The 19010-nt window shown below is 48.9% G+C and overlaps 1 protein-coding gene across 2 annotated transcripts in view; it reads right to left on the bottom strand.

The window, feature by feature from the left end:
* GPSM1 (G-protein signaling modulator 1) overlaps positions 1-19010 on the bottom strand; it is a 58317-nt gene that overhangs the window by 28557 nt on the left and 10750 nt on the right. For both annotated transcript variants that reach the window (XM_009322035.1, XM_009322036.1), the window contains exons 9-10: positions 16228-16354; positions 1653-1723 (exon numbers count right to left, since the gene is read on the bottom strand). In XM_009322035.1, coding sequence (XP_009320310.1) covers positions 1653-1723; positions 16228-16354 — 198 coding nt within the window. The remainder of the gene's footprint in view (positions 1-1652; positions 1724-16227; positions 16355-19010) is intronic.

The raw sequence follows: 19010 nt of genomic DNA, 5'->3' as shown, positions 1-19010 counted from the left end.
GGCATTCAGAGCTGACGCGGGTACGTCCTGGCAGATACACTCTCTCCAGACACACAACTCCATGCAGAGGCATTGGACAAGAGTCCCTGGCCTGCGCGGTAAGAGGAGTCCCTGCTGACTTGAAAGCTATCTCTGGCAGAGACGAAGGGCAGAGAGGGTGAGACAATAACGAGAGAGTGCTGGAAATATCACAGTTCACTTCACTGGTTTATTCTTTACAATCTTATCACCCTCACCATAGCAAGCTTGAAGCAAACAACCCTCTCCCATGACTGTAATCACCTCTCCCTAGGAGCCGCAGCAGGGCAATTGCATCCAAAACACTCTCACAAGGAGAGGTGAACTTGTACACACCCCACAGGACCACTGCAGGGGGAACAGGACAACTCACGTCTGACTCCATGGTTACGTACTACCTACAGCTCCCGTTTACTCTGTCCTCCCTGTGAAATCCCTGAAATCCCATAACCCTGCTTGAACTATTGAACAAGGCTCAGCTTTTACAGCAAAGAGTAGGAAACCAACAGCATTAACAGCATTAGCAGCAAATCACACATCAGCAAAACTCTCCCTGCCAGTCCTCTGGGGCATGCTGCTCCAATGAGGATACACAATCGAATGTCTCCCTGACATCGGGCATCGCTGTCCCTGCTATCAGTGCCCCAGAGATGGAGTCGCACTGGTTAAAGCAGGTAGGAGCCAAAATGGCCAGTGGGCAGTTGGGAGAATTAATAAAAACACATCAGTGCGTTTGGCATTTAACTCCCAAAGAGAGTTAATTCAGGGAGGAGCTTTTGTCTGGCCCTCCCAGTGCTTACTGAAATGTTTAGGCATTCAAATGGTTTTGCAAGCCTGAGGTTATTTTCCATTGACCATCCGCACCTACCTGCAACTTGGGCCAGTATTTTCTCTCTGTGACGCTTCTGTAAAAGGGGAAATGCTCCCTGGGACACTCGGGAGAGCTGTGCCTGGGAAGCGCTGGATAAACGTACATTATTTGTGCCAAAGATATTCCAAAAAGGCAGAGCATGGCTGAGCCCCCATGGCAGCACCAGTGCCTGCTGCTGGGCAGACCCAGCGATCCTGCGCAGGATTTTCTGAGAAACTTAAATGATCCCTGTAGGTAGAAAGGCTCAGTGCCTCCCAGCTGACTGTAGAAACAGCCTTTGCCCCAGGGAGACTGAGAAAATGCTGATGTGCTTAGATCTGACATTTCCAGCAGCGAACCGGAGCAGAGGCAATCCTTAGAGCCCCTTGGAACAAACCCCTCCTCCTCCTGCAATGCACCATCTCCTGCTTCTGACCTCTCCTTCCCTACTTGTGCTGGATGCAGCACTCTGCTGGGCTAATAAGGCACTGAGATTTGCCACCAGCCACTAAAGGGGCTAAAATACTAACGATTATCCTCTCAATAAAGGGCTGTTTTTTCAAAAAAGCACAGAAGTAGCTTTTTCAGCTTTCAGTTGTTAAGTGCCTTTTTAGTTAGACCAGCTGTTCCTCTCCTCCAAGCTCTCTAGAAACCCTCTTTGGTTAATCCCATTGACTCCAATGGTATCTGCTAATTGCATACTTCCCTGCAAATGAAGCCAGTCAACAAGCCGTTACAGATTCTTACTGATATTTAATCTTTGAGGCCAGACATCTTTGCTTACCTTTTCAGAAGGGAACTTCAGGAGGTCTAAGCTGTCCATGCTGTTCCTTTGGAGTCTCTTTGGCCTGGCTCCTGCAAAACAACGCACTCTCGCATCAGGAGGGTGTCACTCACCGACAGCACTAATGTCACACAGATAAAATTCAAACCAGGGCAGACCCTCCGCTCCTGTTAACTACAAAGTCAAAAGGACGAGATGCTGCAGCTGTGCTGTCCTTGAGATTCAAACGTGGTTTTTTCCTCTATTGTTTTGGGTCTTTTTCAGAACACTATCACAGCACAGTCAGCAACAGCTAGGGCTGCGTGAAGGTTTTGCTATCGAACCAGTGGCTGGGTCACACTATGACTCTGATCTCAAATGAGGTCTCTGGAATTCAGGAGTTACAAACCCCACTCTGAACAACAAAAGTCAGAGGACTGACATTGAGAAAAATTATAACAAAAATATAGTTCAATAAGCGTGTGGATTTGTTGCTTTATCTTCATGTTTTTAACTTAAAGAATGTATCTGGGACGCAGCTTTGAGCTTTTCTCTACAGTCACGAGGGCTGGAAAACTAAGTGAAGGAGCAAATATTTTCTAACTATCATAGACCCAGCCTTAAGGAGAGCAAAACCTTGCCCTGAAGCTGACAGAGAAATCAGATAATTTGGCAGCATTCATTATATTTGTTTGAGATTTCATAAAATTCATTTTAATGTAATATTCTAGAAATAACAGAGCGGGTGAAACACAGTTCAGCTCCGACTCCTGCTTTCCAAACTCTCTTTACCTCCATGTCTCCCTCCAACCTGCTTCCAGCTTCTGTTGCCTTGCTCACTAACACAGCCAGGATTCCCAAAATGGCCCTGGGATGCCTTCACCACGTCTGGGAAAAATACTGCCCTTTCACCCTCCTGTTCCCCTTCCCTGATCTTTCCTGAAGGTTCAGTTTAGCTGAGCACCACATGACATCCCACACCAGCAACACCAAACAGGGCAGAAATGAAAGCCTTGGACTCAAGGTCCTGTGACAACTTCCAAGCTTCAGGGGAAATCCTGAGGGAGGGTGAGTGAATGCATGTGAATTTAAACCCATCCCCATGCTGAGCCCTGAGAACGGAAACCACTGAGCTTTGTGTGGTTCCTGCAACAGCAAACTCACCAAACCTAAAGATTCCCCAGTTTCCCACCAACCACCTAACAGCACCGTTGCTTATGTTACAGCAGCCCCCACGGACCCTGTTCGAACCCAGGGTGCCACTGAGCAGCTCACTGGACAAACTTAACAAGAGAGAAGGCACAAAATTAATAAACCAACTCAAGACTGACTGTAAGCAGAACATGGTGATTAAATGGAAAAAGCCACCAGGTAGCAGGGATTCCTGCACTAACACACATCCAGCTCAGCCAGGGCTCCAGATGCGATCACAGCTGTATCTAAACTATAGCAACTCCAAAGACACTGCTGCTTTGAGAAGTTCAACCTTGCTCAGCTTCATGAGATACAAGGAGAAGCTCAGATCAGCTGGGACTTCACTAAGGGTCATGCATATATATCGCATCTCAGTTATAAATGACCTAAAGTTAATTTCACTGCACCTCGCTACTTCTTTGCTACCCTGAAGTGATTCACTTGCAGCCATAAAGACTCAAATGAGCAAAATATTTCTGCACGTTTCTTTCTCTCTACTCCAAAAAAGCACATTAGCACCAGCTTCGTTTTAAGGTGACTTCATTACTAGGCTTTGAGTTCAGAAGGGACTGATATCAGGGCTAGTGAATAGGTGCAGAACAGATATTGAAGTGAATATACCATGAGACCAGAGAGCAAGGAAAACACGTAATGATAGGCAGTTGCCATTCCTACCAAACTCTACCCCCTTCCGCACCGCAAAGCCAGTTGCTCACTTGGCAGCAGCTCAGTAACAACAGGATTTGATCCCGGAAAGTCAGCGATTGCTGCTGACACTGGTGAGGGTTCAGACACAGGGCTGCCCTTCCTTTGGGGCAGGCAGGAAAAAAGGACTTTGCTGCCCTCAACAAAGCAGGCAGAACTCTTGATTTTACCATTTTTATTCCACTCTTCGCTTATGTTTACTAAGATATCTTATCTAAGGTTTCTTATGTTTGCTAACATATCTTAAGCACCTCCTGTGAGCAGGATGGGAAAGGCTCATGCTGTTGGATACCAATGAAACAATGTGGTTATTTGGTAGCTGAACACATCTATTATCACAGGCTGGATACGCACTCAGCCACAAAGACAGCTGAAACGATCAAGCCCAAGCCCTTTCCCACCATAAAATGGAGACAGCTGCACCACTCCTGGTGGGCAGGCATAACCCCCCACTCTCCCAGAGACACCGGTTCACTCCATACAGAACTCCCCTTCCATGTGCTAAACGCCACCCAAGCTTACACTCCTCAGGGGCATCAGTGATACCAGTTTTCAGCTGGGAGGACCCAGAGCTCTTAAACAAAGCTGAGGTCCTGTACCAACTCAGTAGGCGACACGAGACACCCCACACCCAACTGCCATCGCTCCACCACGCTCCCACCAGCAACCTGTGGGCATCAGCACAGAGGAGGTGGCTGTGCAGCGGCAGGGCTGCCACCGGCCCCAAGTGTCCTCCCATGCTGCCAAATGAGCAAAGGGCTTTTGGCTGCTGCCACGTCAGTCAGGCAGGAGCTCAGCGAGGAGAAGGCAGCCACGCGTTGTGCCCGGTGGCTCCCGGTCATGCACGATGACATTCTGGACATTGCCATAGCTGCTCGTGGCTCTCAGGTTCCCTCAGAATAACCTAGAGTCTTATGCGTGGTGCAGCAAGGTGGGTCTGGAACAAAAGACGCCTACAAACACTTTATCAGAGGGTTTCAAAGCAATGCCCAAGAAGTGAGGCCAGCATCTGGAAGTGAGCATGCGTCACAGCGGCTTTTAACGGCCACTTCCAGGAAAGCAAGAAAGAAGTGAAGTGTGTCTGATTAGATAAACACACATCACTTCCAACAGCCTAGAGTCGTTAATTATACACCTCCGTCCTCAGGTGCTTTTGTACATTTGCAATAGCATTAAACCGCTAGCCAAAAACCATTAATCTCTGATCTGAGAAAACCTGCCTTCCCCTTTGTTAATTTAATATACGTAGTCAGCGGAGACTACCCCAGCAATTAAGGCATACAGAACAATTTGTCTTTTTCAGTTGTTTTGATGCTGGCGTTCCTGTATTACCATGTGGATTTCACATTCAGTTGAGCTGAGAGAGTCACAAACTTCTTCCAGAAGAAAACACAAGCAGTGCCGGGGCCACGGCCAAATGCTGGTCTCGCAAAAGCCCACAGTTCTGCCAACCCCACTCACCATGAGCTGTCCCACAGGTGGAGCAAGCAGCGCCATTAAAATGGGCAGCTAAAAGAATTAAGAGGCTACCTATCAGTCAGGGCTATCGTAAACCAGATCGACACAGGCAGCAATTCCCACCGCGCTTGCGGGAGCTTCTCCCCCTTACTCCACAGCAGACAGGCTTGGTAGCCTGCACATATTCATCTTCCAGGAGAGCACAGAGATTTCCATACTCACAAGCACCCCACAACAGAAGTCGTCCCATTAACTTTCTGTCTCCAACCAGGACATTCCCTCAGGTAGCTCCAGACGTAACTTGCAGCCTCCTCCAAGTTATTTTTCCCAGAAATACCTTCAGCACAGCCTAATACTCAGCAAAAGTTCAACTTTGCCTCTTTCTCCCCAGTGCCGATCAACAGCGGCAGCAGCAGCCGTAGATGCAAAAGATTGAGCAGCTGAAAACCTGGGTCTGGTTCTCTGGAAGGTTTTTTCCCCTCTCTCCAGTATTTATTGGCATGTTTACCAAGCCTACTACAGAGTAACGGAAAACCTCAGGGGCATTTCTAAATGCTTTCTCTGTCTTTAAGGTTTACTGAGGTCTCTAATAGAGCAAGTTGAAACCTTCTTGTGGACATCAGCTGAGCAATGCTACTGACTGACCGTATTCATGCCTTGTTTTCCTGGAGCTCCTCGGATGTTGTTCTTGTCAGTGCTCAAGCTCAAGGTTGTTGTTTCTTTTTTAAATATTTTTTTTTCAAAATCTCTTCCCACCCGTGATCTCAACACCACCATGAACCCCAAGGATGTTTGGGGTTTTTTGGGGGTTTTTTTGTTGGGTTTTTTTTTTTACATTTTGCTTTTGCAATTTGGTTCCTGAGGTGAGTTTAACAGTTTTCACATTCCTGTATTTTAAAATGATGAAGCAGTCACCTCCCTCCCTGGAAGGGAGCAATGAACTCCAGGGAGGGGGGAAGTTTACTGTAACAGAGCAGAGGGAGATGCTTGTGTGCTTGCTCATGTGCATGAGAGACATCTTTGCTTCCTCCAGCTCCTTCATATCCCCCACCTCACAAGTACTCCCTATTCTTCTGTCTTTGGAACACTAACCCAACATATCCACGTCAGATGCCCATCTTTTTTCTCTGTCTCCCATCCCCACCCTGCAGAGATGGTGATGGCCCCTCTGTAGTGCATCCTTGCACTACCTGTGATGACATGGGTACATGAACCTTTATCTACAATCTCTTCTTCACAGCCAGAAGTTTGGTAGTGCATGCTCCCTGCTTTCCTTGGGCTTTTTAAGCTGGTCAGTGTAGAGCGACACTGGGCCCCGCATGTCTGATAGGGAGGCTAAACCAGAGAGCTGACATGGTGTGTGCAGCAAGTACAGCATCTTACCGCCCCATTCTTCTCCTGTCCCCTTGGTATCTGTCACTAGCTCCAAACTGCCTGGAAGGGCAGGATCAGTATGGTCTCCAGAGGGAAGGACTCTATTCCTGTGCCACAGGCAGGCCCTCCAACAGGCAAGTCCTTGGTTTTCAGGGTGCAATTAGAGGAGAAATGCTTACATAGCAAAAATGCTCTAGGAGTAACCTTGCTACAAAGTGAGATGTAGCCACAGAAGACACAAGGAAGTGTTTTATTGTAGGATGGTGATGGGATCATCCCACGTAAATTTGCAGTAGGGCAAAGCTGGGTACGCAGTGTGGGCAGAGTTTTGCTCCTCTATGGACAGTCTCCATATCCAACTGGTGCTCCTGAGATTTCAGAGTTGACAAGATCAAGCAGAACACGTGTAGCAGCAACTCAGGGAGCCCTACCAGGAGCTCTCATCAAGTTGATGTGTGCTTTGATAACTCCTAGACTCTCCCTCATCTCCAGCAGCTTGGAGAGCTGCCTACTCCATCCCTGCTTGAGACGAAGCAAACCCCCCCGATGCAGATCCAGCAACAGTTCTATTTGCAGGCCGGGAACACGCTGTATCCCTCTGGGGTGGTTGTACCAGAGGAAGCAGAATTAAACCTGACAGTGGACTCCACAGAAGACCAACAGGGAAAGGTTGTATGGCCAACATCATTCCCCTCTGCCTCCAGCCCTCCCAGCTGAGCAGCACGCACAGCTCAGCAGCGGCAGTTACCCACAGAGCACAAGCTTTGCACCATAAAGAACACGACAAACCTTGGCATAAGCACTTGCTGTATTTTCATGAAAAGGTCATTTCTCTCTGTACCTGTATTAACTGAGATAATGACTTGTCTTATGGGCGAGTTCTTCCAGCCTAGGACAGAGTCTCCCCACATTTGTACAGAGCCCAGCATTTCAGAACCTTGATTTTGGCAGCCAACTCTAAATATTGTTCAATATGATTAAATTAGACCAGCCAGCCAGTTGTTTGGGGTGGAAGACTGGTCTGTAAACCCTACCAAGCTCAGAAGTGACAGTGGAGATACGGTCCAGCAATCCAAATGCAGACAGAGCATCTCAAATCATACGCTCCTGACATCTAATCAGCAAAGCTCTGTCAAGGTAGTGCTCCATTATTACAGCAAGCTCTTCAAAGAGGAAAAGGGGAAAAAGAAAAAGCACAGCAGCAAGAAAGGGGCGGGGAGGGGGGAAGCAGCCTCCAGTGGGACAAGCATCTCATTTAAGGCTTTAATTAGTCTTCAAACACATAATGGGTTCTGGCACTATAAATCCAATTGACCTCTATTATTGCCAGCACTTGCATGATAAATGCTGGCATTTGTTTTCCCAGTTGTTACTGGGATAGAACAATACTTTTCTCTAAATAGAGAAAGCAAATAATATCAGTTATTTATGATGACTGCGCCATAAAATGCTGGCACCAAGCTGTGGCGTGTGGATCCATGGGAAGGACCATCTGCTTACCCCCATCCTTTAGACAGGAAAGGACCAGGGAAAGCCTGACAGCTCTGGCCCCTTCTGTGTCTGAAGATACAGCTAGCTGGGCAAAACAACATTTTTCTCCCTATCAGTTATCTGAGGGCTTTTCTGGCTGCACAGTCCAGACAAAGTCAAGAGAAGGTATGGCTTACAACAGAAAGGATAGTACACATGAAAATAATAAAGTCAACCCATAGCTAAGGGCCAGGGAAAGCTGTCGGGAGGTTGTTTTCAATGTGGTGTCACATCAGACTTCCTCAGGAACGCTTTGGTCCCGTGCAAGGCCCTCCATCCTCAGCTCTCTATTGTTAGAACTGGAAGCCAAAAAGGACAGGAATGAAACCTCTTCTGCTAGGAAGATGGGGCTCCAGCATGTTTGCTCTGACGTGCTGTATTCATTGGCACACAGACAGCACACAGCTGAGCAAATATCAGCTTTCCAGACAGATCCTGAGCACTACAAAAATCTTCTCCAGAATAATGATTTTGCAGTTTTTTTTCTCTGTGGCAAAACTGTTGCTTTAGAAAAAGTATATACAATACACGGTAATAAAGAGAAGTTACTTTTGAATCAAGATGCTTGTCTACCTGATTTGGCAGAAGATGCTTTGCGTATGCGTCACCCGAATTTCACATCCTCCAGAATCCAGTCTGACAGCTGAACAACTGGCTGAAAATAACAGCAATATTACACATCTACATGGCACCCAGGAGCCCCTTGACATTTGGCTGACTGCATTCAGGATGAGCAGCTAGCACAGAGGCTTCTCAGATGGGGAGAGGGAATAAGGAGACACTCTGGACCACATACCAGAAGAGCCTCCACGTTCACGTGGAAGAGGTAAGACCGGGAGCAAAAGTCCTCCTTGCAGACAGAGACGTCACAAAGGAGTTACTTACAGTGGGGACAAACCCAATGTAGCTCAGGAAAGCTGCAATCTCCGAGTACAAGGTGATCTTACATCTTGTAGCCTTACAACTATTACTAATTGCCATGATGTTGGGCACATCTTTGATTCCAGTTTTCCCCCCACGTGCGCAATGAGCATTAGTTTTTCTCTAACTGAGCAAGGCTGGAATAAGGCTTATTTGCAAATAAAGTGTTGGCAATTCAGGTCAAAGAATGACGTATTTTGGTGTGTATTTGCAGGATCTAGAAAATGCAGAGCACCCAATCACGCAACACCTAGCAGATAGTCAAATACAAGCCTTGGAGCTTGTGCGAAGCTTGGAGCCACGTTAGAGGCAGCCTCTTATAACCATATCTCCCCCAGGCAATGGTCTACTTAACAGATTAGCAATTGTGGGGACAGGGAGATAAACTCAACTGGGTGGAGCAGGCTGGGAGGAGGCATGTAACCACAGGACTAATTCAAGAAAAGCATGAGAGGGGCTTGGCAGGAACACCTGGCTTTCTTCTAAGAGCAGCATTTTCTCTGCCAGTGTATAGCAGTGTCTCATGACCTCCAATCTTCCATTATCAGCTTGTGTTGAACAAGCAGAGATCAAAAAGAAACTGAGTTTGAGGTAGAAAGTGACACACAGTAATTAAAACACAGGCAACATCTCCAGCAGCTAGACAAGCCCAATTACAGCAGCTGTGTCCTACAGATTGACTCGGGGAGGGCAAGAGAAAGAGAAACACATGTCAGAGCTCTGCAGTGATCAAACACTCACAGTAAAATCCTCTAAAAAGAGAGGCAACATACTTGATCCCTCCTCCTGGATGCTGTTGTGAATCAGTCACCAGCTTGCAGCAGCCAGGCACTTTCCAGCTACTGGAAGATGGCTGACCACACTGGACTCTGAATTCATGAGCTCTGTCTCTACAAGCTGCCAGGTGTCTTTGCTAAGCGAAGGTCTGTTGTCTGAGCGCTTGTCCCTGCCAGGCTAGGGGCCAGCCTCGCTGCCGAGTGAAGGAATATGGTTCCCGAGGTCAGTCAAGAGATAACGGCGACTCATGCTGAGGATCTGGCCTTGCCTTGCTCAGTGAAGTCCCCCATGGTCATCTATACAAAAATCTTTAAGAGATAAAAAGTAATTCTAGCTGGGTGAGAAAGAGAACTTTCTTCTTCTTGGTCCCTTTCTTGCTCTGTGCTGCCAGAAAATACAGTAAGCAGAGGCATCTTGTTCCTAATAGTAACACTGTACTGTTAGACAGAAGATCATCGTAACCATAGGCATTTCCTACACGTTGGCTACCAAAGGAAACTGTCTGTGGAAAATGCATTCAGGAACCAGACAGCACACAGCAGAGCTGGAATGGCTGCAGGAGCCTGGAACAGCAGCCAAAGGGAACTTCAGGCTTCCCAGCTCGGAGCAGGAGTTTGTGTAAGGAACTGACAATTTCCAAAAAGTTAGCTCTCCCCACAACAAGAGGTCCCTTGATTTAATGGATGGCTTTGCCAAAAGCCACGTTGTACCTTCTCTGCTACAGGCTTCAAGAACTGGCCTCTTCTTCATCCTCCTTTCCAGCACTTGCAGTCTCCCCTGGCACCAAGATAAAACAAGCACCTGAGTTTCATTAGCACAGTATCTTCTCCTCCAGTCCTGCAGCATTTCCTCTGCTGTGAGCTGAGAAGTCTTGCTGTACTTTACCATTGATGTTGGGAAGGAGGCTCGCGTACAGAGCAAGATGAAAGAAGAACATTAAATACTTCTTAACGCTTTGAGAAGAATCTTTTAAAACTTCATAAAGCCAATACTGGGGCAGTCTGAACTGAGTGCTAAATTACTCGGTTTAAATCCAAATGACTCAGAGGTTCATTCCCCCATCAGTGCTGCTGGAATGATTTAACAGCTGTAACAGCAGAGGTTACTCAGATTTAGAAAAGACTCATTACAAAGATAATGAAGAGACATCCTTTAGAAGTCCTAAATCTTCACCCAAGAAGTCCCCCATGCAAGCAGCACTCCTGTCCTTCCTGCCTTGCTCCCTTAAGCATCACAGCAAGGACCACCACAGACTCAGGTCTTTTTGGACACCTTCCTGCAGGTGCCTTACTGGGAGGCACGTGGGAACATTTGCGCTAGCACTCCTCTGAGCTCAGAAGCTAAGGCTCCACTGAGCATTGTTAGAGCACAATAAAGCAACCAGATCACCTTGCATTCTGCCTTCCACTTGGCCAAAAGCTACTCTGTTTCAATCAAACAACCTCATCCATCAAAACCCTGCATAAGCAAGTACAATTAACCAGCATGGCCTCGGGCTTTCATTTTCAGAATGAAAAAAGGGTGAGCTGCAGCCCATCAGCTCTTGGGAAAACATCAAATATAGTTGAGGATACTTAATATTAAGCAATTTCAATTGCTATGCTTACTCAGTCTGACCAGTAAGAACAGGGCAGGTTCCACACTAGAGCTGTTAGTGATGTGACCCCCGTACTCCTCTGCTGAGCGGAAGGCAAACACTACCTAGATACTGAAATCGCAGTCTCAGTGAGCAGGGCTGTCCCACTGTCAGAAGGACACTGGTCTCAGAGGGCCACATCTCTCGGCTGTCACCCACCACAGTCCTTTGCAGAAGGGTTGAGCAAACCACAGAGAAGGAACATCCCTGTCCCTGGGCAGCATCCCAGCCCGAGGCACAGGCTGGCATGGGTTAGCAGCACTGCCTCCTTCCTGCTCTGCATCAATAGAAGGCTGGTCAATCTAGCATATTTCAGCAGCCCTAAACACTTCTTAGATACTTCAAAGATATTTAAAGCAAGCAAACAAACAAAAACAAACAGTCTGGGAAACATAAAAGCAGGTTTCTTCTATCCCTGTCTAATTGATCCAAGGGTTCAAAGATTCCTGCAAAGAAGGCAAGCTCAAAACTGCATTGAGGATGCAAAGACCCACATTCAAAGCCACACAGAGCTGATTACTGCTCAGGAAGAGGGGTTTCATGCCCACCCAGGCTCAGCTCCCACTTCACCACCTGAGAATACAACCTGAAGCACGGCTGCCCCTCACGCAGGGATGAGCAGTACCCAGCACAGAGGCTCGTGAACACCAGACAAGCAGACTCACCTTGTGCCTACCCTTTTTCAGCAGAAGATGTGCAGAGAGCGGGGGAAGTCAGGCTCACGGCCGAGTCCTTTCCTGCCCTCAGACTTGTTGAGCATGGCTGGGCAGCAGTGTCTGCATACTGCAAACAGCACAGAAACCATGCCAGGAACCAGCTTACAATGCTCTGAAAGCACCTACATGCCAACGCCTTCTGGAACACCTGCATCCCTCCCCACCTACACCCAGCTGCCAGGAGAGGTGTTGCTCAGTGTCTCCTAACACTACCGCTGCCATCAGAGATGATGACTGAGGCTGACGTGCTGCTGAGAACAAATGAAAAGCAGCCCAGAGTCAGTTTTCACTTTGGAGAGGCTCTGAGGCTTGGCCAGGGCTGCTCCCTGCCTTCTGTCCAGCGCCTCCACCCCTTTGGTGGTGGGTAAGCCCCCTCTCTGCACTCCCCTCCCAGCTGGCAGGCTGCCCTGGGCAGTGCCAGCCTCCAGAGGAGAGAGCTGACAAGGAAGAATTGAAGAGGGGAATGCTGCAAGGCAGCGCTCTGTTTAGTGTACACCAGAGGCCCGAGTTACCCACGCATGGACAGCCCAGGCAGGCGCTGCCACCAGGCTCAGTCTATGAAGGGCTCAGCTCCATGCTCATGATTCACTGCTACCCACAGAGCACTAGGCACAGTCGACTCCTTGCTGAGCAGATGCTGAAACCTCAGCCCAAACCAACTGATCTAGAAAAGGGCAGCCAGCGAGGGTGGCACAGGCAGCCAGCGCTCCCACCCCACGTCCAGCAGCAGAGCTGAGGGCAGAGCTGACTGTTTGCACCGTGGGACACCTCCCAGCACCAGGCAGCACTTCTTGTTGTTCATGGTTGCCTTCATCCCTACAAAACGACTCCCTTACAGGCACAGCAAGTTCCCTTACTTCTCTCCAAAGGCAAAAGACTACCAGTACTCGATGCTTAACTTGCGGTGTGTGAAAGAGGGCAAGACCGGTTTTAAGGGCCACATTTTTGGGCATTTGGAGAAACAGACCCAACCTCTGTTTATTTGCTTCATGTTTTAGCTACTCTCTAGCTCCTTTCGGTTTGTTGCTTTAAGCTCTCTGTGTTTGCATTTCTTGACAAGGTCGTTGCTTTCACAAGACTTTTGCAGCACTGCCCCACTTCCCTGGCCTCCAGCTTTGTCTTCTGACGTCCACTTGCTCTCGGAATATTAATTAAAATCACAAAGAGCTCAGGAAGACAAGCCAAAACAGCAGAGGAAAACATCAGACACTCCTTCCTCCCCCAGGCCCCCAGCAGAGGGCAATGCCCAAGACTTAGAAGCAAAAGTAACCTGTGAAGGACATCATAGTCCGATGGTCTGGCTCAGGGTTTCTCAGCCAACAGTACAGATTTTCCCAGAACTCAAGTTTGCTATGAAACTTTATTCTACCTGCTTGATGAAATTAGTGTTTTATAACACGCCTGCCCTATCAGATGATTTTAGCATCCTTATGAATATGCAGATATTTTATAACCTTAAGAAGGGCAAAAAATCTGAAGGGAAAAAGATTTGAAAGCTCTCCGCACCATGAGATTTGTTGACATCAAAAGGCACGGCTGGTTCAGAAGTCAACTTGAATCTCAACTCTCTCACCTGCTTCCTATTACAGAAACAGATGGTCCTCTTGCTGTAAATTGCTGCTATTAATAATATAAATAATTATGCTTTTCTAATCATTTAATAGGTGCACAGGAGGGTACCAAAGTTCCTGGCAGCCATTAAATACATCTCCCTTCTTCTCAAGGGCTCAGAGACACGTCGGTGGCCTCTCTTATCCTCCACTGAAGTTCAGAATAAGAGAACTGAAGCCAGAATAAAAGCTAAGGAGAAATCAAGGGAGCCAGGCTCCTCTCCACAGGCTGCCCTGCAGACCCCATCCTCTTTCCAAATCTCTACGCGACAGGGACAGCACCTTTCCCACCTGAGATGCATGTGTCGGAGCCCACACGTGGCTAAGCACTGCAACACTCATTCCCTTCCCCTCATGCCCCGGCTGATTTTTACCTCCCCAGCAGGTTCCCAGGACCCGGCGAGGGGCAGCACCCCCCACGTCCCACCAACTGGGGAAGCCTTACTCTGCAAGGGAACCTGCCCTGGGCCTTGCGGTCCCTCCCTCCCCACACTGCAGGCCTCAGTCATTTGCTGTTGTTCCTCCAGAGAACACTTTGTCCTTCTGCTGACAACAGCCCCAGCCTTGGGAATGCAAGCAGTAACACCAGATTAACGAGGTCACTGCAACCTCCAGTGAACACTGCCCATGACTGTGGCTGCCCAGCCCCTCTTCCCACCCTCCAGCGATCATGCACACAGAGCAACATGGCCCTGGCTCTGTCAGACGAGAGAAAAATCACTACTGGCTCCAGATGTTAGCACAGCACAGGCACATCTTGATCACTGGAGGGCAGCGAGCAGCCCGTGGGCCACACGCTGGCTCTGCCCTGCCTCACCTTCAGAGGTGAGGCCACATCTCTCGGTGAGTCACACCTCACTCACCCAGTGACTGACCAGGTCTGCCACGTGCCTTAAGCAAAAATCCCTTCAGTGCTGCATGCTCTCCAAGTCTCGGTCAGTGGGGCTGTGTCACCGCCCGTGTGGGGGACACTGCCACACGCCAGGCTCAGCTCTCCTCAAGAGGGGTTCTGCTCGGACAGAGACCCTCCCTGACCCCCAAGGCACACTGTCCTGCCTGCACTGGCACACCAGATCAGTCCATAGCAGGTTGCATCCAAGCTCAGATTCAACAGGGATGAATCTGTTATGAGAGCAGAGACCCTCTTGCTTTTTTTTTTTAATTATTTCCAGCTAAGAAAAGGCTGTGCACTCCTGGTTATGCAATACAGTCAGAGCTGCAGAGCCCCTCTCCCAGATAAATCTGGCCTGACTCCTTCCCGCTGCAGCTCTTCCACACAATATGCTCAAGCATCCAGTCAAACGTGTCTCGGCATGCAGCGTTCTCATGCTCATGTGGTCCTTGGCGCTGCCCTCCTGCACCCCTCCGTTCCCCAGCCTGACGGACCTGGCACCCCATCAGCTTGTTTCCCTCCACACTTCACTCTGTCCCAGGAGCAGCAGCAACATCAAGGTTAATTTCCTGTTCCCCTTTCAGAGCAAAATAATTTGCCAAAAGGAAGCACCTAACGAGGTGCCAGGAATGAACAGAAGGTCTTAGCTAATAACTTTCCCAGCAGTTATAAAGATAGACCTGACGTGCGAAAGGAGACTGGGGCAGCCGTAGCTCCAGTGCAGCTCCTGATGGGGCACGGCAGGGCACGCTGGCTCCCTCAGCAACACCTTGACTTTTCGGGAAAAGATTTAGCACTGACGTAGCAGGCTACGCCTTCAAGATCAATACAGAGAGCAAACACGCACAACCAGCCTTTCTCCCTCCCAGAACACCGTGCCTCAACCTGAGCATCATCTTCTCTACGCCAGTTCTACCAACAGGAAAGAGAACACACCGCCTGAGAAAACATGTTTGCGCTAACAAGGTCATATTTAATCAGCCGGCACCTCCTGGGATGCAGTTTCGTCTGTGTGAATTAATAAGTCTGTCTACAGCAACAAGAGCAACCAGCTGGAAGCGCCCCATGCCAGGCACCCACAAATGTCTGCAGTGGGCAGTTCCAGGACAGGCAGACAGTCCCCGAGCTGGGGACACGTCAGGCTGGCAGGCTGCAGCATGCTGTGGCGAGCACTCAGCTGTGCTCTCCTGCTCCCTGGGGAGTGGAAGCAGAACAACCCAGGGCCCAGTGCGGTGAGTAAAGCCATTTTGCCTGCCGTGACCAAGTCTTGCCACATCTTTATTTCCAAGTTGGGCATCACTGCAGGTGTTCCAGGGGTGAGACAGCACCCAGCATGCTGATGCTCACAACCTGCCTTCAGCCCATGCTGTAGGCTTGTTCCTTGGGTGCTAATCAGAAGAGAGCAGCCAAAATTCCCTGCCAGTCACCTTTTGAAAGCTTGCTTTATCAGTCAAATCAGTTAAAAGGGCCCTGCAGAGTTTTAAAAGAGACAAAAGCTGATTTGCTGCTTGGCACGTGGAATTTCATTTCCAACGCAGATTAAGTCCATTAACTCATTCTGTGCCCTTTGTGGGATGGATCCTTCCCTGCCCTTGCAGCTTATGGAAAGCACAGAGCAAACATACCGCAGTCTCCTTTCTAGTAAAGGCATTTGATAGCCTCATCTTGCTCTGGCATTCGTATTTCCTCACATGTTGCCCACTTGCAAACACCTCCCCTCCCCACGCACCATACCACATCTCTCATGAGACCTTTCAATGCCAGCAAAAGCCCAGAAACTCACCTTGTGCTTCATAGCCAGAATAGTGATGAGCTGTACCCATGTCCTCATCCCCGGGGCCCAAGCCAAGGGCCGACTTGAGCTGGGCCATGTTCACCTGTGCTGTCAGCTCACCATTCCGGTCCCCGATCTACAGGGTGAAAACCAACAGGGCAGCTGGTTAAAAGGCAACATGCTCTAAGCAAACAGCTTCTACCCAAAGGGTTTGCCAGTCCCATATCAAAGCAAACACACAGCCAGCCAGAAGAGAGCTTGGAGACACCCTGAGAGACCATACAGCAACTCTCCAAAACTATTCCTCAGTTCTAGTTTGGGAGAGGGTCCATGCATGCTGTGCTGCGTACTGGCTGCACCTCAAAACGCATTTCTGCGGAGTTCGGTACAAGGAACTGAGGGGGCACAGCTCGCCCACTGCTACAGAACTGGGACAGAGGTAAACGTGCACATCTGGCCCGTCCTGTAGCTGCATATAGCTTGGCAGAGAGCCCTGAAACTCTCAACCCCCTTCCTCAAGTATTTCCATAGTTACTGAGCACCAGACAGCCACACTACTATCAGCCACGTGGGCAGTGTCACACTCGAGGCTTGGATGCTCTGGAAGCCCTTCTCTCCTGGCTCAGGTCCATACAGCTTTGAGTTGTTCCTAGGGATCTACCCACACAAGACTCCAAAAATCTTTTGGAGTCCAAATTTTTCCAAATTTCCATCTCTCACTGGCCTGAGGCTGAGGAAGACAACGTTAACGTGTTCAGGAAGAGATCTTTCAAGTAGCTCCTGCTATTTAAAATGGGGAGTTATAAGACATTGCCGCTGGGTCCTCCTCAAAGTTTAACCAAACAAGAAAATTACTGTGCTGCATATCACCAGCAAACACAGAGAGGTCACTCAGAAACAGCCTCTAATCTTTAGAGGAATGGCAGCCTCTGTTACAGAGGAAGACCTTGGCTGTTTCCTTGGAGAGGCCTGACTCCCTATTAAATGCCTTGCAACAGCTCTTTTGTGGTCCTTTGATATAGACTGCAGCGTGAGCCACCCTAGAACAAAATCATAAATCCACACATTATTTATGACAAAGCCCCAAGCACTAGTAAAGGGAGGCAGATCAAACGGGCTTATCAGGCGTAAATCCCCTGCCAATTACAAGAGATTTGCTGTTGACATCATCTCCAGAGAAATTACTATGTCCTGGTTAGGTCTCGCAGTCCTTGATGCTCTGTTCAATGCTTCCACGACTTCCACTTATTCCAGATCCACTCCAAGGCCCTACTAACATCAGAGGAACACACTGGCAGGACAACGATTCTAGGCAGGGCCTACCACACACACCCCATAGCAGAGCCCCGTTGTCTGCCCTCAGCTCAGATATCTGTTTCCCAGGAACCCCCTGACACACGCAGAGATGGGAAAGGTGCTCCGGAGCAGTGTCTGAGAGCTGGGACAGCTTCCAAGGCTTTTAGGTACACATCCTTCACTCCAGCTGTTTCAGAAGAAATTTTCCAGTAACCTCTGATCACCCTGCAGCAGCTTCCAACGTGCTTACCCTGAGCAGATTTCATGTGGAGTCAAATGTCACCATCGGATTTATGTCAGGGTAGAAGGGGGAAAGGGTGATGGGAAGCAAGCTAAACACATCACTGTGCAAAGCTTTAACTTCACTAGGTTTTTCCTGGGCAAAACACTGGTGCTTGCCACAACAGCACAAGCAGCTCACTTGGTTCCCAAGGTTAAAATAAAACATCAGCTTTAGAATAGAATCACTAGCTGCTAGCAGCTAATGCGGGCTCTCCTCACAAGCAGACAGGCTCTGCACTGCTCCATAATTAACGATGTGGGGGAGTTTATTAGCCACTTGCCATGAGTAACCTACTCCTGACATGCCCTGTAATCACAGCCATCACCCCAGAATGAGAACACCACTGTGCACCCCCACCCTGTTGGGTTTCCCCTCCACCCCTAGAAGTCACCAGGACCACTACTGCTCCTGTCGTCCCACCACCCCTCATCTGCGCTGCGCGTTGCCGAGCTGCCATCTGGTTCCGAGTAATCAGCCCCGCGCTGCAACAGTCCTAGCAGACTAAAGCTGGAAAAGTTACTTTGTCCCAAAATGTACAATGCCAAAGAACAGTATTTCTTCTGCATGTCTGATAAGTATAATTAAATACATAATTAGGCTGGTATGTCAGCCCTACCCCAAGACTTAGCCAACCTAACAGACAGGCAGGAGAACACACGAAGCCCTTACATGTGGTGATTTCAATTAGTGCTTCAACAGAGCAATTTCTTCATCTGGGGAAGACTAAAGAGGCCACGGCCGATTTCCTCATAACACACTGGAAAGAGCAAACAATGGAATTCTTGCTTTCTGTACTTCTGAGCCACCTAAAAATGCCATATGTTCTTGCACCAAGAAAGCTGCAGCTAGCTGGGCAAGCACATCTGTGAAAACCGGAGTAGCTGCACACATGAAACCCCAAATGCTGCAGCAGCGGTATAGGGCTAGCTGCAGGCTGCACCCATCCAGCATCAGCAGTCGACTGTATTAGGACAATGCTAGAGTTTACGACCTCACAGCTAGGACCCCCTGCCAGCTCTACTGAGAGGAAATAACTTGTCACACGTACACTCTGTTGCAGTGCAAAATTCAGCAGGTTTAGAGCACCCAGCCGCTGGGTAGAAGCTGGCCTTGTTTTCTCCAGGTACTTAACTTGCCAGCAAATCGGGTCAGACGACAGCTAGAATCACAAGGTCCATCTCGGTCAGGATCTCACAGCCTTGTGGGGGGGGGG

Source organism: Pygoscelis adeliae, unplaced genomic scaffold (assembly GCF_000699105.1).
Source record: "Pygoscelis adeliae isolate BGI_AS28 unplaced genomic scaffold, ASM69910v1 Scaffold114, whole genome shotgun sequence".
NCBI classification, from domain to species: Eukaryota; Metazoa; Chordata; class Aves; order Sphenisciformes; family Spheniscidae; genus Pygoscelis; species Pygoscelis adeliae.
Note: the sequence above shows the minus strand (reverse complement) of the source record. Positions and strands in the feature narration are given on the sequence as shown.